Below are 23,924 nucleotides of genomic sequence, written 5' to 3' on the forward strand. Positions count from 1 at the left end.
TTTAGTAGCAGGTGTTGTTGTTTTTTAATAAAAAATTACAAGTTTACAACCAAGGAGGTTTGTGGCTAAGTTATTAATGAACACTGCAGCTGAATTAGATCCAGGCATATATGATGTCTGATTCCATAAACAATTTATGTGTTTGAATGATAATCCTTACAAATTAGAAAAGTTTGTGAGAGAATTTCCTGTGAAGCTGTTCCTCTATTTCTGCTGCATCATTGACAGAAAAGAAGAAATATAAATCTTAGAACTTGTATATATATCTGTTTGATGGAAATTTTTCCAAATATTCTGATTTCCCTGTCAGGTTTGTCTAGACCAGAGATATCAAACTTGACTTCATTGAGGGCCGCATCAGGGTTGTGTTTGACCATGGGGGGCTGGGGTGGGGGTGGGCAGGGCCAGCTCGACGTCACTCATGTCGGGGGCACCTGTAGTGGACCATGCAGCCCTCCCAAGCTCCATTTTTGCTGGCAGAAGGTTGCAGGAGGCTGTCGCAGTTGAAAACTGAGTTAGCAAGGGCCGCACATTTGCACTGGCAAAGGCACTGTGGGCGGGTCCTTTGCTGTTCCCAGGGCAGCCCCGCGGGTCAGATACCAGCCTGCGGCCTTGAGTTTGACACCCCTGGTCTAGTTCTACATAATCAGAAATGAAAGTTGCTTAGAATACTGGATTCATTTTCCGTTAAGTACTTGACAGTAGGACTGTATGGGAAATCCTGCATCCTGCCATGTATTCCCAATACTATATTTCCTCTTGGAAGTCATATTCTTCACTTGTTTATATGTCAACCTTTTCCTATGGAATTCCAGGTAGTATCCAGGTAGTGAACTTTAATGTTTAAACTTTTTTAACCAATAAATAAAAAGCTTACACCTAGAATAAAGTGCCAGGCTCTAACCTCATATTAACTTTCGGTATATGCTAGTATTTATTTTAGTATATATTTTAGTATATATGCCTTGGCAGTTTTAAGATGGGTGGACTTCAACTCCCAGAATTCCCTAGCCACCAAGGCCTAATCTTAAAGCTGTCAAGTTAAAAACATTGCCATATGCCCATTATTAGGTGACTTGAAGACCTGGCAGAGAATAGTCTCGACAGCTTGTTATTTGTGAATAAGCAAGTTTCAGCCATGATAGGGATTTTATGAAGGCTTATAGTAGATTTTCAAAATTCCAGATCTGTCCCTTGGACCCCTTGTTATGCACTAGAGATAGACTCTACAAATTCTTTGAAGAAAATGCCAGGAGTTGTAAGGCTATAAGATAACTGAGGAAGTGTAGAGTGTAAATATCTTTCTAGAACTTGCAAAGTTAAAATAATTGCTTGGGTTGTGTTTATGAGTAACTAGAAATGATCTGGAACTCTGCCATCTTTCCCCCCCCCCCTTCCTATGTAGGGAGGTCATCAATAAAGAGAATATTCCTTCTGGCTTCAGTAGCATTGAAGAATGTATCTTAAGTGCTCAGGAAGTGGAAAAATGCCATGAGAACAGTTCTGGTTACATTGGCGAAAGAAGTAAACCAAAACGTCAGAAATCCAGCACCAAACTAACTGAGTTTAACGACAACCAAGAGAGTTCTTTGGTAAGCAAAATTATGAAAGCCAAGCTTTCAAATGTCACATTGTGACTTGGGTGACTCTGTATGATCCATGGATGCCCAAGTCATAGCATCATCTGAATTTCAAGTGGTTTTGATGATGATTCTTGCTGAATGGTTCTGCAAGCCATTTGAGTGTACCATTAAGTAGAAAAATGCAAGTGGAAAAATAGGGACTACCTTGGGTGGGAAGGTAACAGCGTTCCACTTAGCAACAGAAATTTTGGGCTCAATTGTGGTCATAAATCAAGGACAACCTGTATTGGGGTGGGCCCCTGGAGCAGAAACACTTGAGATAACAGAGGTATTTCAGAGGAGGCTTATAAATATTGCACATTTGGAATTCAACCTTTCTATGGATTCCCACTCATTCTAATTCCCCAGAATTCCCTTCCGTAGGAGTAGTAAACTATAATTCATGGTTGCACAGCAGTGTGATAATCCACCATCTCTGAATCAGTAGACCGCTTGCTAGTGTGTTCTTTGTAGTCCCTTTCTATTTCACTGCCTATATCCGTGATGGCGAACCTATGGCATGAATGCTGGAAGTGGCACGCAGAGCCATTATTCCTGGCACGCAAGCTGTCGCCCAACTCACCTGCAGCTGTGCATGCGCGCATGCCCCAGCTGGTGTCCGGGCCTCCGGTGCACGTGCGCTCAATTCAGGGGACCCAGCTGGCCTTCAGTGAGTAAAAGGTTCACCACCACTGGTCTATATCATAAATAGCATTTCTCATTATGGATGAAACACAACTGTGTCCTTCCGTTGAATAGGTGCATTGAGAGTTGAAATCCCAATTACATTTGGAGGTTTTGAGAGGTGATGTTTAAAATGATCATTCTTAGCAATTGTCTTAATGTTTGACAGGCGATGGAAACTTTTGGTTCCTTGAGACATGTAGATGGAAGACGACCAGATGAAATGGAAGTGTTTTCTGAAGAAAGGTGACTTGCTTAGAATTTACTCTGTCTTAAAATTAAAGATTTTTAAATGTCAGTTAAGGTCTATACTAGAGAATCCAATTATACTTTGAAACCAGTTTCTTTACATGGGGTGGAGGGAAGCTAACTTTAGATTTCCTATGCCTGCATATGTCCTCCTTTGAAAATGCTGCTATTTTTCAGGAAAAGATGTTTTAACATTATAATCTTTTAACGTTATAATGAATGCCTTATTTTATGTATTCATACTGTATTTCACGCCTGTTAATAGTAGATTGATCTCTTGGCTTTTCTATGCAAGTCTCGAAGAAGGAATTATAAAGCATGACTTGAAATTTTAACTTTTATTTTCATCTGCTTTTTTAAAAAAAATGTGGTTTTATGATTATTAAAAAATGGTTTGTTTTCCTTTATGACATGTTCCTTAATACTTCTTTCTTCTTTTTTGTAGCAAAGACGGCAGAAATGAGGATGATTTGTTAATGCACAATCAGGTTTGTGTCCATTTGTACCATTTGCAAAATAATAACATTACTTTCACCATTATTAATGTAGTTACTTTGCTTTTGTTATTACTTTACAACATTAATAATGAAGTGAAAGCAGGGATGCTATTCCACAGGTTCTGAAGAACCGGTAGCGGAAATTTTGAGTAGTTTGGAGAACCGGCAATTGCCACCTCTGGCTGGCCCCAGAGTGGGGCGGGAATGGAGATTTTGCAATATCCTTCCCCCAGGAGTCGGGAGGGAATGAGGATTTTGCAGTATCCTTCCCCTGCCATGCCTACCAAGCCACACCACGCCCACTAAGCCACGCCCACAGAACCGGTAGTAAAAAAAATTGAATTCCACCACTAAGTGAAAGTAATCAGAATGTGGAATCTAATTAGAGCTACCTTTGTTAGAAACATTCGGATATCATAGGTTTTGGTTTGATTATTAACATACTTATTTATTGAGTTTATAGATTTCCAAGCACAGATGATTCTGAACTTTAATTTTGATACTAATTAAAATCATTTAATGATATGCAGACATCTTTTATACATGATTTTAAATGAATTTTAGTTCATCAAAATTAAATATTTGAATATTTTTGAATTTATTTTAGTACAGTATTATTGTATTTACTGTGTTTCCCCGAAAATAAGACCCTGTCTTGTATTTTTTTTGAACCCTGAAATAAGTGCTTGGCCTTATTGCCACGTGCTCAAAAGCCTGATTGGGCTTATTATCAGGGGATGTCTTATTTTGGGAGAAACAGGGTAGTACAGTATTATTATATATAAGAAGCTTCCTTGGAAAATACTGTAAGTAGCATTTAAGAAGAGCATTGATGTAGACATTGTCATGAACCAGTTTAGCTGATCGTACTTGGAAATTGGAGAACAGATTTTTGGAAGACCTTGGCCTTGAGTCCACTCCTGGAGTCCCCTTTACTTTTAGTCATATTTCTACCCCAGCTGTAGAAGTAAAACTATACAGTTAAAATTTTGCTGGAAATTGGGAGCGGGGGGGGGGTAAAGTTTAAAAGAAGATTGCTCAAAGTCTCTTACTTAGTTCTTGGCAGAGAGAGATTAAATCTGATGATTGCTAGTCTCATGTTCGGAACCCGTTGCTACTACAGAACAGAGTGAGTTCCCATTCCACGCTCCAGATTCCACCAATCCAACAGTTTGAAAGCAGGCGACCACAAGTAGATTAATGCAGTGGTCCCCAACCCCGAGTCCATGGCCCACTAATGGGCTGCAGCCCATTTGGAACTGGGCCACTTGAGTAGTGGGCAAGCGAGCACAGGTCCACTTGCACAAGCAGCAGGCACTCACATTCATGCGTGAAGCTCCATTTGAGCATGTTCTCACATGCGTGCCTACCATTCACAGAAAACTATCTCTTATCTCCCACGCGCTGGGCCGCCAAGCCAAAAAGGTTGGGGATTGATGGATTAGTGGGTACTACTTCGATGGGCAACTTCACAAGAGTGTGGAAAGAGTCCCTACCTGTGCAACGGTGATGTCACCAGCAAATTAGTGAACAGTAGTAATAGTAATGCTTCTGTGTCGGAAGCACAGAAATATTGTTATTAGTACTGTTCACTAATTTTTGACCTTTTCAATACATTTTTCTCTAATCTTGATGGATATATTTCTCTTCCCTCAATAGTTTATCTTCTGAACTGAAATTTATTTCTTCCATTTGGGAATGAGAGGTTAAGAGAGGGCAGACCCATATGTAGAGTCACAGTTCCCTGTCAATTCTGTTTTCCTTTTCTGCCATGATCATTCCTTTCTTTATAGAAATGATCTTTAGCGTATTATTTTCTCAGATGCAGATAACTAGAGATAGAGATGCTTCAGGATGTTATCTTTTTTCAAAGAAGCTGGTTTAAGACAGACAAGACAGCAAATAGGAAATAACAAATCGGCTGGCCATGCAAACATAAAGAGACTATTTTATCTTGCCAATTTGCATTGGATGGTTTTATTTTGCATAATTCATTTTACAGCCACAATCCTTGAGAGTGGGACAGGAATCTTGCTGGTTACTTTTGCCTTATGGATGTCAAAAATCTTTTTAAACATCTTCTCTGAACTTAGGAGATTTTGCCTTTGCCTCTTAAAGCAGTAGCTCCCAACCTTTGGGGAACCAGGGACTGGTTCCATGGAGAAAGGTTTTTCGCAGACCAGAGGGGGTGTGGTTTCATGTACTACCTGCATCCCGCGGATGAGGCTTTGCTTGTTTACATGGTCCAGTTTCTGGCATGCAGTGGACTGGTGTCAGTCCACAGACCGGGGGTTGGGGACACACACACACACACACACCGTCTTAAAGCATATCATGAAAATATATATTTTAGCAAAGTTTTTTTTAAAAAAAAAAATCTTAGAAAGCTGAAGTCTGTGGCTAAGTTCACATTTGGTTGGTCTTGGTTATATGGAATTATGGCCTGCTTATAATAGCTTGTAAAACAAGCATAACTAGGCAGTGTTAAATTGGAACACTGTTTTTGTTGGAACGATGTTTTGATCCAATGAGATTGCAGTATGCCAGGGAGGGTCTATATTATACAATAGGAGAAAAACATTTGTGATCTGAGTGTTTGTATTCTTCCCCTTCCAAAAATGTCCTCTCTGCAGGGCGGCCATGTAAATGGGTCCCTGTTGAATAGCTACAATTGGAGGGTTAGGTAAAGATACTGTATATTTAGCAAGAATACAGCTCTACCTAATGTTTTTAATTCCATGGCCAAATCCATAGTTAAATATAGCCTTGTCCCCTTTGAGTTGAGTTTATCTGCGATAAATTCATGAACACCTCATGTAGATTTCTAGGCAACAGTAAATTGTTTCTTCTGGAATGCTTTTCTGACTTCCCAGTCTAGTCTGAAGTCCTTGGATTTCTTGGCAATTTCTCACTAAGCTGTACAGCCTTGCTTTTTGAAATCAGCCAAGGTTGACTGAGTGTTTACATAGGCATAAATAAATATGGTTTCTAGGGATTCTCTTGTCTTTCATGATTGCAGAATGCTAGAGACATTCAATAAATGCTTTTACTGGAAAGGTTTCTTGGATCATTGATTGCTATGTCTAATCTTTGTATTTTCTTGCAAGTTTTCATTGCCAGGAAAGATAAACAATCTGGAATGTCCAAAGCATTCTAAAAAGATGCAGAGCCTCTAGTGCCGTTATGGCGAACCTATGGCACAGATGCCAGAGGTGGCACGCGGGCCGTTGCCCCAGTTCATCTCTGTTGCGCATGCGCACGCGCCTCCCGCATTCATGCACGCACGCGCTTCGGGCACTCGGTCCAGAAAAGGTTAGCCATCACTGCTCTAGTACTTGGCAAAAGACATGGGTGCTTTAATGATTCAAAGAGAGGTATTTTATTTGTCTTCCCACCTGTTTTAATGCACCTCTTTTGGTTGCTTTGCCCAATAACATTTACCCTAAAATTACGTGTTTTGGGTAATACATAATCAAGAAATGTTAAGATTCTATCCAGATAGTTTTACTTATTTGGTTAAGGATTTTTATTTCAGAGTAACAGCTAATACAAATGAAACTTAAAGCAAAAAGAAAAGTAAGAAATAATAAAAAGTACAAGAAGAAAAGAAAGAATATGTTAAAGAAAAAGAAAAGAAATAAAGAAATGAATTCTAACCGTTATTACAAATATGGACAATTTTAATAACTCTTCATCCCATAGGGTTACAAACAGATTTCATTTTGTATCTCATCCCTTAGTTATAGGCAAGTCCATAAAATATAAACTTTTCAATCTTGGCGTCAGCAAAAAGTCTATAAAGAGTTTTCAGAACATTGCAAATAAATGGCTAATTTTAATATTGATCAATAAGCTACTTTATACTCGTACCTTTAACTTTTAACAGTGTTAAAAAGAATAGTATAGTGCCAGAAAAACATTTGCCAGTAAGTAGGGAACTGAGGTGTAACTATGACTAGTAAGATTTAGTAGGAAAATTATGACCGGTTTGGAGTCTCATGGATATCTTCTTCTTAAAGGAATTACGACTTGAAAGAGGCAGTGAGGTAATTTCTTAAAAAACATATAAATTTAAAGATATAGATAGTTACAGGCTGTTGTAAATATTGCTTTTTCGGCAAGTTAATGGAAAGGATAGCGGCTGACTGATTATAGGTGTACCTGGAGAAAATTAATAATAACTTTTATTGTCATTTTTTTTTCTGTGAACACACTGGCACACTTTCATCTTTCACTTCTCAATCAATAAGCTTCCTCGGTTAATCTTGGATGAGAAGTGAAATGTTTTCAATGGAAGTCTGTAGAGATTCTCAGTCATCCAGGTCATGATTGTCCCAAAGGTTTTCAGTGGATAAACAAAGAAGTCCAATTGCCTTCTGGGAAAAAAGCATCTTTGGGAAAACCATGACCTGGATGATTGAGAATCTCCATAGACAACCTGAAGATGCTGTTTAGTGTGACTATGCTATGCCCCCTTATTTGTTGGCAGGACCAGATCATTTCTCAGCACTGGAGATTCTTGGCTTTCCTATAAGCTTCCCACTCTGTCCTCTGTTCTTACAAGCATAGAGAAGGGTGATACCACAGATAGGCATGTCATCATGCTTGAACAGTGGCATCAGAAGCAAAAAATAAAAATACATTTGTTCAGAGAACCATCCATATATGTTTGGAATGCAGCTTCTTTGAATCTAGCAAAGGTTTTGTCTGCCCTAGTTTGCAGTACAATATTACTGGAGAAGAAGCTTCTCAAGATTAGGTTAAGAGGGGATCCGACAGGGCTTGGAATCAGTGGTTGGTGTCAGCGGAGGGGATTCGACGGGGGAATCGGTGAATCGGCGGCAGCGGTGGGAATGAAAAATAATCTTCCATAACCAACCCTGTAGGATTAAAAAAAAGACAGGGATCCCCTTTTATTAAACAACATCAACAAAAATCCTTGTTAAATGACATCAGAAACAAAAATGCACCAAGATTTACTAAGGAATAACATTTTGTATAAAAATCTGAAGTGGATCCCAGTTGGATTTAATATTGATCAGTGCTCATAAGTTTGATTGAGTGTGCACTATAGCTTTTGGATGTTGCCTTAGAAATATTTGATTCAAAATGTTCTGACTGTACATTCTCAATTGATCTATCCAAGTTTTTATTAATGGCAGATCCTAGTGTCTAGATGTTAGCTAGACCACTCTTGATCTGATTTTATCGCCTGGCTTGGAAAGATTCTTCGTAGTTTCAAATTACAGCCGTGACAGCATAGTGGAGATTAATGGCCTGGTACAGTGTGTCTTGAGGAGAAAAGAGAAGTTCATTTATACCCTATGACAAAACCTGTTCTTCAAATGTTCCTTTAGCTGTCATCTTCTTCCTTCACAGCAGAGTAGGGCTAGAGGGAACAGGACATGTTGTCATTGACTCTGAAATTTTGTTTTTAATTGCTATGTTTGCTTAGCTTTACATGATTTGGATAAAGCAGAGGTCCTCAAACTTGGCAGCTTTAAGACTTGTGGACTTCAACTCTCAGAATTCTGGCTGGAGAATTCTGGGAGTTGAAGTCCACAAGTCTTAAAGCTGCCAAGTTTGAAGACCTCTGGGATAAAGGTATGATATTCAAGAAGAATGATGATTTTTTTAAAAAAAAGTTGCAATATGTTTATCTCTTTTATGCTTGATTTTGTAGAGCAGCAAATGCTTACATATATGTTAAGTTTAGAAAAAAGGAAATCAAAAGTTGTGCAATGGGGTGAGTTTATAACAGTTAAAAGGCCAAGTGTTTCAGCTTGAGAGGAAACATCCTTCTCCTGTTAAGCAAACTAGCAATAATGTTATTATTTATTTATTTAGCCCTTTACCAAGGCACAATATAGAACAACAATAACATAATAATGAATTGTGGATCAATCCACAACTCGGAATCCCATAAACAAAAATTAACATTAAAATGTCCAGCATGAAAGCAATACACTTAAAATAGCATCCTGCGATAGCACTGACTATATATACCAGAGATGAGTTTCAGCAGGTTCTGACCAGTTCTGGAAATTTTGAGTAGTTCGGAGAACCGGTAAATACCACCTCTGACTGGCCCCACCCCCATCTATTCTCTGCCTCCCGAGTCCCAGCTGATTGGGAGGAAATGGGGATTTTGCAGTATCCTTCCCCTGAAGTGGGGAGGGAATGGAGATTTTAGAGTATCCTTCCCCTGCCACGCCCACCAAGCCACACCCACAGAACTGGTAGTAAAAAAATTTGAAACCCACCACTGATATATACATCCATAATAATTTAAAGAAAGTGTTATCCTGAAACTATCAGATAGAGTGGAACACCCTGATTACATTAGCCGCTAATTAAATATAAAGATCTTTAAACCTCCTTTATATATCATAAAGATGGCCAGATCTCTGAAAGCCTGGTATTGGGAGACAATAACTCTGGAATAAGGAACTAAGAATGTCCTACAGAAAGGAACATAAAGAATTAGCAGAATTATAGATAGAAATGAGGGCAAACAGATACTGGGGAGTTTGTCACTTAGCACAAGGGAGCTAATAAAGAGCTTGCCATGGTATTGAAAGATGAGAATGATATGGAAGGTCCAAGAGAGCCCAGATGACACTATTCCTCACTAAGATCAATGGATGGAGAGAAGAATCAGAAACACCTCCCAGGAAATTATTACTATATTTAGGCATGAAACAATCAAAGCAGACACCAATTTCAGTGCAATCTCCTCTGCCAAATCTCTTAGATCCTACATATATTCATAAAATGCACCAAATAAAGTTAGAAAATGGACCAAAGTCAACTGATCATCAAGCAAGACTTGCTTGATGCAGGCAGAAGAAAATGGGGCAATCCAGGAGCCCAAAATGGGATACTACGTAGAGGATGAGAAGGACAATTGGATCATAAAGCATTGTAATTTCAGTCCTGATGTGATGAAAAGTCCATTAAAGGTTAACATATGTATTTTAATCTTGGTCAAGTAAACCAATTTTATATTCCTTCCTTTTACTTCTAGCAAACTTGATCGTTAGTTCCTTCAAATAATGTCCTAGCAGTTGATTTCTCTGTTTCTCCAGCATCTTTTTTTTAGTTTTTTTGGAACACAACATCTTTTAGTTCCCTGTAACATTCTGTGAATGGTGAAAGTTGGTTGCACAATAAAAACTTTGCCTTCCCTATTTCTGTTCTTTTATTTTCTTTCTAGAGGTGATAGCTTTCCCTAGGTGGTGCTTACTGAATTATGGTGAGAATCCTCTAAGATAGTGTGGCTTTTGTGGCTTTTGGTTTTTGCAAAACTCAAAATCATATGTTATCAGAGGTGATGATAACTAACAGTTTGAATGGGCTGATTATTGATAACTGAATACTCCATCTGGGGTTATAGGCAACATTCTTTAAACACAAGCTTCTAGTGAGCAGTATGAAAACAGAGGCCATCCTGTTTGTTTCTGGGCTTCCAATGGACCAGGTGGGTGATTGGCTTCATCCAACAAAGCAGAAGTCTTTGTTCTTAAGGTTTTGTTTATTATATCGTAACAATTCAGCCAAGTGTGGTCATTGAATAAATTGTGGTTAATGGTGCAATGTGTGCCTATCAGAACAAGTGTAGACAGAAGAAATGCTATGTTGTTTGTGAGGATGTTGACTTTGAAATTTGAGATTGGAATATGTTTTCCCTAAAGAAAATGGGACTATTTTGGATACTGGGTGGAATCTGTTCTCTCATCTCTTTTCTTGGAGCTGGTTTGGCAGAATGAAGCCTGCAGTACAAATATATTATTCCTTAGATTTCTAGAACGTCTGTGGTTTGATTGTATGTCACTTTCCTGGCGGCTGGACTTCTCTGGCAACCTTTTTAAACGTGTGTAGTTTTATGGGTCTAACGTGAAATCTAGATTTTATTTCAATGTCCTGAAACCTTACCCCTAACCCTATGGGTGGACAAGATTTTATACTTAGGCTGCATTTCTAAATATATAGACGAGGGAGCATAAAGCGGCTGAATAAATATATATAGAATTGTGCTACTCAAGATTTGTTGGTTTTTGTTTGCTTTTGAACTTCCAGGCAACCATCTGAAAGCAGCGCTGATTATTTGCATTACAATCAACAGAGCAAAGTGCAGTTTATTTCCCACCATCCTTTTAATTCAGCATATTGGCAAATTCCAGAGCGGATTAATTTTAACAGTTCCCACTGCAGATACTGGAAAAAAAGAACTGCAGGGAGTTACAGAGAGTTTCAGATGCACGAATAGATTCTGACTGTTCTAAAGAAAGAAATCAGAGTTAAAAATCGGCTGGTACCTTTGTGAGCCGTTCATGTTTTTACAATAGTGTCTGTTAACTTGCTTTTAACTCTTCCCCTAGTATTTCTGCCTTTTCTAATTGTATTTCAGGAGTCTCTTAAGTCTCTCTTGCCGTTTTTCCTTCCCTGTCTCTTTTCTCCCCAAGTTACAAGTAAAGACCTTATATGTACACCTACATCAGGCACGTTCCTCTGATACTCCCTTTGCATTAAATTTCTCTGCATTTTGCAAATGAAAACCGCGTGCTCTGGTGCCCAAAACATAAAGTCAGACAGGATAAGTGTACAAAGCCAGGAACAAGCGGGCAGAGGGTTTAATCTGTCCAGACACACAGGACATATCAGGTATCTGGTGAGTGGGCACGGTGCAAAATGCTTTCGTTTCTTTCTTCAAGCGTACATTATAAATCATCTCCTCAGCAGTTTTTAGCTTGGGGATTGAGAGAGAGTGTAAGAGAGTGATGAAGATTTGTTGGAACGGAAAGCATTCCTGGTCTGTGGCTTACTCTGCAGGCTCCTACCCCTTCCAGTTATTAAATGCCAGAAGCCCGTTATGATTTCAGTTTGCGCAACAGCGGCTTGTAATATCCCAGAGCTCCTCCATAAATAGGCCTGCTTTCCCCACACCCAACTAGAAAACAACCACAGGAAGCCAAGGACGTGCAAGCCAAGCCAGACCAACTCTGCTGGCATTCATTCGGAGAGCTATACCGCAGCACAGCTTGCTGGAGAGCCTTTGCGTACCTTCCATTCTGCTGCCGTCTGCAGCAAGAAAACTTCTCTTCCTCCAGGGAAGAAGGAAGACAGGAGTATCCTCAATTTCCAAGAGAGATTTTGTTGCACGCTGTAGCCTTAGCAACAGCAGCCTCTTAGGTGATGCATTTTGGGGGGGGGGGGTCAGAACTTTTAAGGGAAAATGCAGTCTTTGTTCTCATTGCTTTGCCTTTTCAAGCCGTTCAAGTATAAACTCTACCAATCGCTTAGTTACTTGGAGAGAAGCAACTTCTGAGCTCCTTATTCTGTTTCAAAAAGTTTTATTTTTTTTTATTTTTTAACTAGTGTAAGTGATCCATGAGCATTGAAGGGAGTAATTGGGGAAAAAGACCGGATACTAAAAGGCTCCCATTTTTCAGTTTGTCTAATAGAAAGGAAAAGGGCTGGTTTTTGTGCGCGTGTGATTATTTACATCTGTACTTCCCGTTTTACACTGAACTTTGCAAAAAAGTTTTTGTTCCTTGGGGGGATGTGTTGCAGAGCTCAAGTATGAAGATCCAGGAACATCCCGGCGTTCCTGAAGTCAAATTACAGAGGAACCAAGAAATAGATGGCCAGGAAGACACTTTCATATCAGAAGTGCCTCGTCTGGACCTGTCAACCTTGTGCAGTGACAACTGGGAAGGTAGGATTGCTTGTTGAGCATGAATGAGACAGCTCTTATTTCAGCAGGACTGCATGTTTTACTTCTGTCTTTGACTTTCCCTCTTGTTTTGGGGATGATAAGTGACAGTTTTCCCCAGCCTGTTACCGTTCAGATGTCTTCAGCAGTAGCTTCTCAATCCACATGCCTGTTGAGTTGCTCATGTGAAGAAGAATACTGATCTGGGGAAAGTTAATCTGTAGAAACTAATAAACTGTTTGAATGCAAGAGCTGAACTTATGATGCAAAAGATGCCATTGGACATTCTTTTCAGGAACATAACATAAGAAAAATAAATGTTTTTGTCGTGTTCAGTTGATTGCTAACATTTTGCAGTTTAAAGGTCTCCCTTCTGGCAAATCAGCTAAAAGATACCTTAATAAATCCCTGAGTCCTTCTATGGGGAGCATATTTGTCCCTAGGTTCAGATAATACACATGTATTGTCTGAGGGAATGATAGCTTGCTTAAATTGGTATTTTTTGTATTCCTGTTTAACTGTCTAGTTTTTAAAAATCTATTCCCATGTATAATATGGTTCAGTTAAGAGAATTCTCCCCACCATTTTTTAAGGATCTTAAAATCATTGATTCACCCAAGGTAAATGGGTGTAACCAATATTCTGATTTCTTTTTCTGTGTAGCAAGGCAGAGATATTTAGCATTAGCAGTTCTAACTCTGATTGCATAAACGAATACATACTTTTATTGTCTGCTGTTGAATAAGGGGGAATAGAATTACTTTCATTTGCTTACATTATCTTTACAAGGAAAGGAATATAGTATTAGTGTGTTTTTTCCCCTAGCAAACTGTTTTGTTGGTATCCACTAATTTAAAAGGCACAAGGGTGCTTTAAGTCATGCTACTGAAAACAGTGACTGGAAACATTGGAAGAACATTGCTACCACACATTTTGGTTCTTTAGAGAACCTAGTGCCCCCCCCCCCCCAAGTGCTTAAGGACATTTTATTACTGAATTTTTGGATTTTGGTATTTGGGGGTGGAACTGAAAAGTTTGTTTGTTAATAGCAGTTCCTTTCACTAGGAAGAGCCGTGTATCTCAACTTTGACAACTTGAAGATGAGTGGACTTCAGCTCCCAGAATTCCCTAGCTAGCAAGGGTAGAGGGTTGGATGATGTACGTGATCCCTTCCAACTCTTACATTCTGTGACTCTATGGAAATGTTCAATGTATCTGTCTATCTGGACCAAAGCCTTTTGGAACTGATTCCAAGTTGTGTCCACATGCTATTTTTGTATCAGTTCAGAATTCTAAAGCAGGCTCAAATAGACTAGCTGATATGCAAACCTGCCCCATCAGCTGCTGTGGATATTTGTGATGGGAATATACCAGATGATACAACTTTCTTTTTACAGTTTGATAGTATATTAGATGCTCTTCCCTTAGATCTAAAGAATCCCTCCAGCCACGTTTATTTCCTTATATATTCTAATTAGCTCTGCTCCAAAAAGGATCATTTTGTTGTTATATTTTCAAAGGTAATCTGAATAAAGCTGCATTCTTTCCCTGTGGTTTTAGCAGTCAGGGATGACATGAGAATTTTTTTTTTCTTATTTTTTGAAGAATTTGGAAAGACTACAGAATGGATGATTGTTCTCTTAATCTCTTGCATTGCTTGATGCAAATTCAACTTTAGGGCATATTAGAAGTGAGAGCAAAGAATACAGCTTACTTCTGAAATGTACTGCTATTTGTTTGGGATATTGATGATAGAATTTATACACTACCCAGAGTCGCTTTTTCAGGGAGAAGGCCAGTTTCTGAATATGATGTATAAATAAATAATAAAATAGAACAAAATCATGTGGAAAGAGAGGTCAGTGAACATTAGAGGTGGCATAATCTCATCTGACTATTTTCTAATCATGAACCGTGGATTGACAAATCATGATACTCATGATTTAGTTGTTAGGTAGGTGAAGAGATTTAGAAGTATTTGATTTAGCCGCACGTATTCCTTGTCTTGTCTCACAATCTAAGCAGTAGTATGGATTGTCCCTAATCTGAATCATGGATAATTGAACAGAGAGTTGAAATAGCATTACCTAGGCTAGTCGTCAACCTCAGCAACTTTAAGATGTGTACACTTAAATTCTGGGAATTGAAGTCCATAATCTGAAAGTTGCTGGGGTTAAGATACATTGGCTTAGGCCAGCAATGTGAATATTCTACATGTATGTTTGCTCATTTTCTACTGAATTAATACTCTATTTTAGACACTCTCTGAATTCAAAGAAGTAAAAATGGAAATTTAGTAAGTAATTATTGATACTCATAGTCCATTTGCTGAAAATTTTGTTTAATGTAGAGTATAGAATTGTGTAGGGATGTGGTGGCTCAGTGGTTAAGACGCTGAGCTTGTCAATCAGAAGGTCGGCAGTTCGAATCCCTAGCTCTGCGTAACGGGGTGAGCTTCTGTTATTTGTCCCAGCTTCTGCCAACCTAGCAGTTCGAAAGCTCTTTAAAAAAATGCAAGTAGAAAAAAAGGGACCACTTTGGTGGGAAGGTAACAGCGCTCCGTGCACCTTTGGCATTGAGTCATGCCAGCCACATGAACACGGAGACGTCTTCGGACAGCGCTGGCTCTTTGGCTTAGAAACAGAGATGAGCACCACCCCTAGAGCTGGAAATGACTAGCACACATGTGCGGGGAAACTTTTACCTTATTTTATAGAATTGTGTAGCGCTTTTTACTTTTTTTAGATGAAAGTTAAGGAGATCAAATTCCAGCACTATCCTCATACAATCAAATGAGAATATTTGGCAGGTCACAACACAGATTGTGAATGTCCCTAGAGACAATTTTCTGTTCTGTTTTGTGGCCATTGAAACTCTCCTTTAACTTCCATTATAATGTGCCCTACATTTTGGGATGATTAAGATTAAGGCCTTTTTCTTATGACAATTCTTCATATACTTGAAGAATGCTATCATAATATCCATTTTTAATCTTCCTACAAATATTTTCCAAAGTTCTTCATTCTAAGGAATTACAACATTAGGGAAGTTTGGAAGTAGACATAAATGTTCTCGAAAAATATAAAATCAATACTTGACCCAAACTATTTTACCATTTTTCTCTCTTTTGTATGCTGGTTTTAATTTATGCTAGGTATGCTTTGTTAGCTTTAATTTATGCCAGCAGTATGATTTGTTATATCTTTGAGGCATTTTATGACACAGATGTCATATCTGTGTGTAATATTTTAGATTTTCACAAATTAAATATACCCAAGAGGAGGACTTGTGATCAGTGGCATAGTTTTCTTAATTGACAAGAAATTTTTCGGTCCTCTGAATTTGTGCTGTATTACCTCACATGCTCTTAATGCCTTCAACACTGTTAATATTGACACTTTCTGGAACATTTTGATTGCAGAAGTTAACACTCTAATAACCACCTACACGGCGCTATATAAGAATGAATAGCAGATGGCATGAACACATGCTATCTAACTTTTCAGCAGAATTTTGTTTTGTTTTGTTTTGTTTTTACAATCATGAGGTATGAAATCCTCTCCATTTTTCTCCAGTTATTTGTTCTTATAAATAAACAAAAAAGAATTGCTCTATAAGGGTTGGGGGTTGTTTTTGTTTTTAAGAAGTAGTGGTGATGTTTGTGCATTGCTAATGTGCTTACTAGAAAGATTTATTACGTTAGTGATCTCAAGAAACGGGGCCTTCTCTGTGATATCTCAATTCTAAGAAACTACCCTTCCTTCAAATTTTATTTTCCCTTGACTGAAATTAAATGGGACTTAAAGAACACGATGTCCTACTTTATTTTTAAATCAATAAATCCCCATCTTTATTCTGTAAGCTGGAATTATTTTTGCTGTTATTTGCATTCTAAATACCCTGTTTCCCCCAAAATAAGACATCCCCTGATAATAACCCCAATCGGGCTTTTGAGTGCATGGCAATAAGGCCAAGCGCTTATTTCAGGGTTCAAAAAAATATAAAACAGGGTCTTATTTTCGGGAAAACATGGTATGTTATTTAATGAATTATATTTCTCGTGTTCTAATTTAAATATGTTTGCCCCTAAAGAAAGTGCTTCCTCACTCAAAATAAATGAGGTAAAACAAAATTTCTGGTCATGTTTGAGTAGAAGAAATGATAAGAATGATTTATTTGGCTTGCCTCTGCTGGCATATTTTATAAGAGTAAACAACTAAACATTACCCTGTTGGATCATATTTAGAAAAAGTTCAATCCAGGGGTAAAATTCAAAAATTTTCCTTACCGGTTTTGTGGGCGTGGCTTGGTGGGCGTGGCAGGGAAAGGATATTGCAAAATTTCCATTCCCACCCCACTCTGGGGCCAGCCAGAGGTGGTATTTACCAGTTCTCTGAACTACTCAAAATTTCTGCTAACGGTTCTCCAGAACCTGTTAGAACCTGCTGGATTTCACCCCTGGTTCAATCTGTATGTGACAAACAGATATCTCCCACAAACTCTGAAGTAGAGCTTTGTGGAATCAACCATCATTAATGATATCTACAAGCATCTGGTACTTGAAGATCAGTTGCTTGAACAGGAAGTTTACATAATTCGCTAATTTTTTAATCCCTTTTTCACAGTTATAAAGTATTGCCCAAATCCTCTACTCTGTACTTTTTAAGAATAAATTCATCCAGATCAAATTCTTCCCCACTTGTGCATTGACTCATTTTCATGGAAGATGTCCACTATCTTCCCTTCTTCCTCAATATTGTCAATTTCATGCTTTTGCCCAAAAGCCTTGTGTCTCCCTCATGTAGGAAAGAGAAATGAGGAAATACTGGATCTATGGAATCTTTGAGACATAATGGTTCTTTGTTTGCGGAATGCCAACTCAAAATCTAGGGAAAAAAGGATATTGCAGTTGAGCATAGATGGAACATAACTATTATGGCAAACTATTGAGCCTCCTCCCAAATTTTAATTAATATCTTACTTTTGATAGCCATCTGACTCAGTTCTATTCCTGATGGAGTATTAAAATGATACACAAGGTCATTGGCAGTAAGTATTTTAGGGTGGTTTAACCGTCCATAAAAATTGAACAATGGTATTTTTCTGAAATAGTGTAGGGTATCCTGCTTGAGCAGGGGGTTGGCAGGTCACAAAACAAGGCAACTTGAGGTTGTAAGAAGAAATATGGACACTTAACAGCATAACTCCCTGCATTAAAGTAGACCTGGCTGATCATTCTTGACGTGCTGATTTTTTTTATTCATTCAGAAAGTTTTATTCGTGGGACAATATTATCATGTTATATTGGTATGGATCTGGAAAATGTCTACTTAGTCCTAGATTTTTATGAATATGTAGGCCAAAACACCAGCAATCTTATAAGAGAAAATTGGCAGTGATTTTGGAATGAGTTTTAGGAATGTAAGGTTTGGTTGCTGGCTTATACATGATCAGAAGTAAGCACCTTCATATGCTTTCCCTCCTTCTAAAGCTCTAGAAAGAGCTTTTACAGCAGTTCTTTATTTCTAATTTATTTATTGGGAATTTTTTCATCGTTGCCTCCATAATTCTTATTTGGAATCACAGAGCCACAAATTGTAAACCATTTAATCCAGTGTGCTAAGTAGGAGCATGCAGACCAGTTTAGTAAACTGTCAACTTGTAAATAAGGCTTCTTGTAGGATGCAGTGGGAATTATCACAAAGCATGAACATTTCTTTCGGTTTCTTCCAAAATGCTGTTCTCCCTAACTTTCCATTCTCATTTTCCTACGCTCTCATCTCCCTTATAGCCTGAACTTTAAATTTGGTCAATTAAGCAAAATGGCAGAATTGAGATAATTATTACTTTCTGATAGTACTTTGAAATTAAGTTCGGTTAAGTAAACATGGGATGAGTTGAATCTGAATAGTTATAGCTTGTAATATATAAAAACAAATGAGCAATCGAAAAGGGAAAGATATTGATGTTGGATAAATTCTCTTACCTGGTCATTTGAAAGTAACCAGAGCTTAGTTACAGATGCAGAATAGTAGAATAAGATTTGATGATGTCACAATAGAAAGAAGAAGAGTTAAACAGAACAAGAGGTATGACTGGCCTCTCCATAGGGTAGAGGGTGTAGAAAGACCCATACAAGGCCAAAACGTTAGTGGTCCCAACAATTTGAGGAGTCTTTTAGTATTCCTATAGATTCTTAAAAATTAAAATATAAAAATGCTTTATATTGCATGTTGACGAATAGAAGGCTATTGGTCTTCCCAGATCTTTGTCTGCCTTTTCTAAACCGTGTATTTTTCTAACCCCTTTTTTAAACATTTCTGCAGACTAAACGAAGGACTTAATTCATACAGAGGTCTTTTGCTGCCACAAATTATGCTTTTAATTATTATATATAATTATAATTACAGATTTTGCACCTGTATCCATTCAGAAACTATAGAGTGATTGTTTCTTGCTTTCTTTTAAAAAGAAATTCCCAACCCTTTCATTTATGTGGCTCATTACATCATCACAGGTTTTTGGAGGAGCACCTTAAGCCAGGAGTCCACAATGCAACATCTGCAGGCACTATGACACACAAGTCTTCGGATAGCATCTGCAAAATCCCAAAATAGAATAATTTTGGTTTTTAAAAAACAGCCAACTAGATTACACTAGAGATTATCAAATCTCACATCATATCGATGTTAGTATCTAAAATTTAAAAAATGTTGGGCAAGAAAGCTAAAGCAAAGAAGGACCAGGTCCTGGTGTTTTTGGAAGTGGTTTCTGTTCTGGAAGTTGCTTTATGAAGGAGTAGATTTGGCAGTACAATATTGCAAAATGGTGAGAACATGCTGTGGGAGAATCCAAAATAGTATTTCCTTCCAGACCCTCTTAAGTCCTAGTATATCCCACGGGAATGCTCTGTAAGTTCATAAACATTCTTTTGACTTCTGAAGGGCAGAAATTTCAGCAGTTATAAAAATGGTTCATGTTAAATGCGTTCTCTCTGGCCAAATATAGTGCTCGCAAGTCTGTTTAGAAGCAGATATATTCTGAATTTTGAAAATGTAGCAAAAGGGCACAGAGGTTGCGAAGTGAACATAAAATATCATAGCCGCCAAATTATCTGCAGTTTGTTTGCTGCCCTTGAAAATAATCTACTTCTTGGACTTAGACGATGTCCCTTTATTTCTAATTCTACCAAGGATCCAGAACTAACAAGTAACACCCAATTTACATTAATGGATAGTAGTTAATAAGACTATTGGAGTGAAATTAAGAACTTAATAGTCACTAATATTATGATACAAGCTTTCTTGCATTTATTTGTTTCCAGTGTGTTTCTGGGCCAATTCAAATTACTGTATTAAGTTTGACCTCTGCAGAGTTTAACCTTCATAACTAATTCAACACCTGCCGTGTGCTTACCTTAAGGTCATCGGTAGAATCTCTTCCTTCAATCTAAAGCCAGAGATTTGCTCTGAAACAGCTGTCCTCCAGCTTTGGAACACTCATTTAGAAAAGTAATCCTCATATCTTTTTAGTGAGGATCCTTTGTTACAATTGCTCTCTCAAGCATTTTAGAAGTATGACTTTATTTATTTGAAGAAAAAAAAGACGTTAACTTTTCTCCAAGTAATCTGTGGCTCAAATAGAAGAGTTATCTAAACCTTGCTAGTATTAAGGAAATCAATAAATATTTTTCCATCTATTATTTGATGGTAAGTGGGCTTTGCAAATGAGGATTTTTACCTTCCTTTGGGGTCACTAGGACACAACCTGCAAGATATTTTGAATTCTTAATGACTTGTTTTATATTGTCTATTGTGCTATGGTTTTTTCCATCATTTCCTTAGTTTGTTTGCTGGATTTTAAGGATTGTGATTTCTACTGTATGAAAAGTTTAATTATGTGCAGTAGCTAGAGCAGGGGTCTCCAAACCTGGCAATTTTGAGACTTGTGTACTTCAACTCCCAGAATTCCTCAGCCAGCTGTGGCTGAGGAATTCTGGGATTTGGGTCCCAGAAGTCCACAAGTCTTAAAAGTTGCCAAGTTTGGAAGCCCTGAGCTAGAGACTTAAGAGACACTGAGTATTTATAGTCAAACTAAACACAATTGCAGACCAAGCTCCCCATTGTTGTTCCTCTCCTCTGTTTTCCAGAACCTGTCCCTGCTTTTTCCTCCTGGCAGCGTAATGACGTAGATTCCGATGAAGCTCGCCTTTCCCCTCAGGCTGGACGCCTCATTCAGCAGCTTCTGGATGAAGACAGTGACCCAATGCTGTCCCCTCGCTTTTATAACTATGGGCAAAGTCAGCAGTACTTGGATGACACAGAAGTGCCTCCTTCCCCACCCAATTCTCATTCATTCATGAGGTAGGTTGGCTGGTCATAAGAATAAGAATAGGAATAGGAATAGGAATAGGAATAGGAATAGGAATAGGAATAAGAAATAGAATAGAATAGAAGAATAGAATAGAATAGAATAGAATAGAATAGAATAGAATAGAATAGAATAGAATAGAATAGAATAGAATAGAATAGAATAATAGAGTTGGAAGGGACCTTGGAGGTCTTCTAGTCCAACCCCCTGCCCAGGCAGGAAACCCTACACCACTTCAGACAAATGTCTGAAGTGACAAATGGTTATCCAACATCTTCTTAAAAACTTCCAGTGTTGGAGCATTCACAACTTCTGCAGGCAAGTTGTTACACTTATTAATTGTTCTAACTATCAGGAAATGTCTCGTTAGTTCTAAGTTGCTTCTGTCCTTGATTAGTTTCCACCCATTGCTTCTTCTTCTACCCTCAGGTGCTTTGGGGAATTACTTGGGTAGGACTTCACTTTCCTTACCGAACTGCTCCAGAATTCCAGCCACCCATTTATTTCCAACTGAGCCTAGACTCCTTCCCGTTGTGCCGTTATTCCATTTTTTAGCAGATACTCAGTATGATAGACTCCGTCTGCAATTCAGAGTTCTCTGTGATTTAGAGGAGAGACTGTCCTTGTTGGTTTTATTTCAAAGATCTCCCACGTTTCTTCATATTTTGCTCTAGCTCAGGTTGTGGAAGGAAAAAGAAGGGTAGCTCCACATTTCGGAATGTTTAATTAATGTAAATATAACATCCAGCAGGGGAGAAAAGAGGAACTGCAAAAATGGGATTTTGTTCAGAAAATGTTTTGCAGGTGATGGCGGTTGAAACTATTTCTCCACCAACATGGAATACTGTATCCCATTTCATGATTGTAGCATTTTATTTTGCTGTGCATATAAGCTAGGTTTTAAAGGCAAAGAATATAATTGGTAATCTTACACAATATATTGTTAAATCTATGATCTCAGATGCCATCTTGACAGTTAATCTCAGTCTTAAGGCATGGAACAAAATTTAATAGTATAGCGATATCAAAGGAGGCAAACACAGGCCATCTGGAATCAAACATCCAGTTTCTACCCAATAAACAGCATTGGTTCTATATTCTGATTTGTATCTTCATGTTCATCCCTCTGACCCTGTGGTTTTCTATTCAGTCGTCATTTAAATATTTTTGCATTATGCATTTTCATGCAATCAATGACTTGTTTTGAAATTCTACCCTTTGCATTTCTGTGGGGAGCTCTGGAGGAATATATATATAATTCCGTGTAAAGGAGCATATGACAGCAGTTAACATTTTCTTTTTCCAGGACCCTCTTTTTATGTCACTGTATGTGCGCAAATTAATTGAACCTTAACGGCATGACTTTCATTCTAGGCGAAGAAGTTCTTCTTTGGGATCTTACGAAGATGACAGTGAAGATTTGACACCAGCACAGTTGACTCGGAGGATTCAAGGACTGAAGAAAAAGATCAGGCGGTACGAAGATAAATTTGAGGAGGAGAGAAAGTATAGAGTAAGTTGACGAAAACTTTTCCTTCAATCAAACAGCACTTTTCAGATTTTAATTCCTTTCCCAATTACCCAAATGTGATTTACCTGAACATCAGTAGAGGTTGAATTGTTAAACAGTACAATCATTTAGCTGATTATCTAGCAGAGGAAACCACTGACTAGGTTTTTTCATTATTAATTAGCCATCCCTTTTTTTAACCCATTGGAAAAAAAGCCCACTAAAGCTGAGCAAGTAATGCATATCTAAATAAAATATGTATTTGATGAAGCTGTTAATCTCATCTGGTGACTTAAAAATTTTATGTGCAATAGACACCTGTCTGTTTTATTTACAAGTTTTAGAGAGTGCACAAAGCAAAGAATGTCATTTGTTTTTAAAATACTATTATATACATTTAACAGAGGTGGGAAACTATGGCCCTTTTATGACCTGTGGACTTAAACTCCCAGAATTCCTGAGCTGGCTTGGCTGGTTCAGAAATTCTGGGAGTTTAAGTCCACAGGTCATAAAAGGACCATCGTTCTCCACCCCTGATTTAAAATGTCACTCAGAACTTCTTAATTATATTAAAGAAAACCCTCCTCTAGATTGGCACAAAGTTTTGGGAAATTTTGAAAGGTGCTGGAATAAATTAAATAAATATGCATTTATTACAAGCCTTGATTTCAATTCCTTCGTTCACAAAAATCTTTTGTTCCTATTTGTTTCCTCCTCTGGGATAGCCCTCTCACAGCGACAAAGCAGCCAATCTCGAGGTGCTGAAATGGACAAATGACCTTGCAAAGTTTAGGAAGCAACTAAAAGGTGAGAATTAACCTGGCAACATCTCCTTTTGGCTTGAAACTTGCTTTCCGTTGCTTGTCATTAAAAATAAAAATACTTTTTTTTTCTCTAAAACTAGAATCAAAACTGAAAATGTCAGAACAAGATCTGGTTCCTATGACACGCCAACGTAGCAATACACTCCCCAAAAGTTTTGGCTCTCAGCTGGAGAAAGAGGAGGAGAAACACGATGTCTCTGACAAATCATCTAAGCCTTCAGTGGAGGCAACTTTGGAATCCATGCAGAAGAAGCTCCAAGAGAAAAGGACAGAAGCAAGTCGACCTGAGGATATTAAGGTAAACTTCGGAAAATAGAAAGAAAAAAAAATGATAATTTAAAAAATCCCACACCATTATTTAGATCTTCTCTGCAAGTGGTGTGCATATAGAGATGATAGAGGTGCTAATTAAAGCATGCCAATTTTGAATATTAAGGCTGTTTTAGTATCCTT

The 23,924-nt window shown here is 38.0% G+C and overlaps 1 protein-coding gene across 1 annotated transcript in view; it reads left to right on the forward strand.

The window, feature by feature from the left end:
• The window catches only part of FAM13A (family with sequence similarity 13 member A), a 150,068-nt gene that overhangs the window by 108,425 nt on the left and 17,719 nt on the right, over window positions 1–23,924 (forward strand). The window contains exons 10-17 of the mRNA XM_070948432.1: window positions 1,406–1,592; window positions 2,476–2,552; window positions 3,001–3,043; window positions 12,626–12,770; window positions 20,917–21,130; window positions 22,512–22,650; window positions 23,373–23,454; window positions 23,552–23,769. Of these exons, the coding sequence (XP_070804533.1) occupies window positions 1,406–1,592; window positions 2,476–2,552; window positions 3,001–3,043; window positions 12,626–12,770; window positions 20,917–21,130; window positions 22,512–22,650; window positions 23,373–23,454; window positions 23,552–23,769 (1,105 nt within the window). The remainder of the gene's footprint in view (window positions 1–1,405; window positions 1,593–2,475; window positions 2,553–3,000; window positions 3,044–12,625; window positions 12,771–20,916; window positions 21,131–22,511; window positions 22,651–23,372; window positions 23,455–23,551; window positions 23,770–23,924) is intronic.

The sequence above is a fragment of the Pituophis catenifer genome, unplaced genomic scaffold (assembly GCF_029215685.1).
Source record: "Pituophis catenifer annectens isolate HBS135680 unplaced genomic scaffold, rPitCat1.0.hap2 SCAF_8, whole genome shotgun sequence".
Taxonomy (NCBI): Eukaryota; Metazoa; Chordata; class Lepidosauria; order Squamata; family Colubridae; genus Pituophis; species Pituophis catenifer.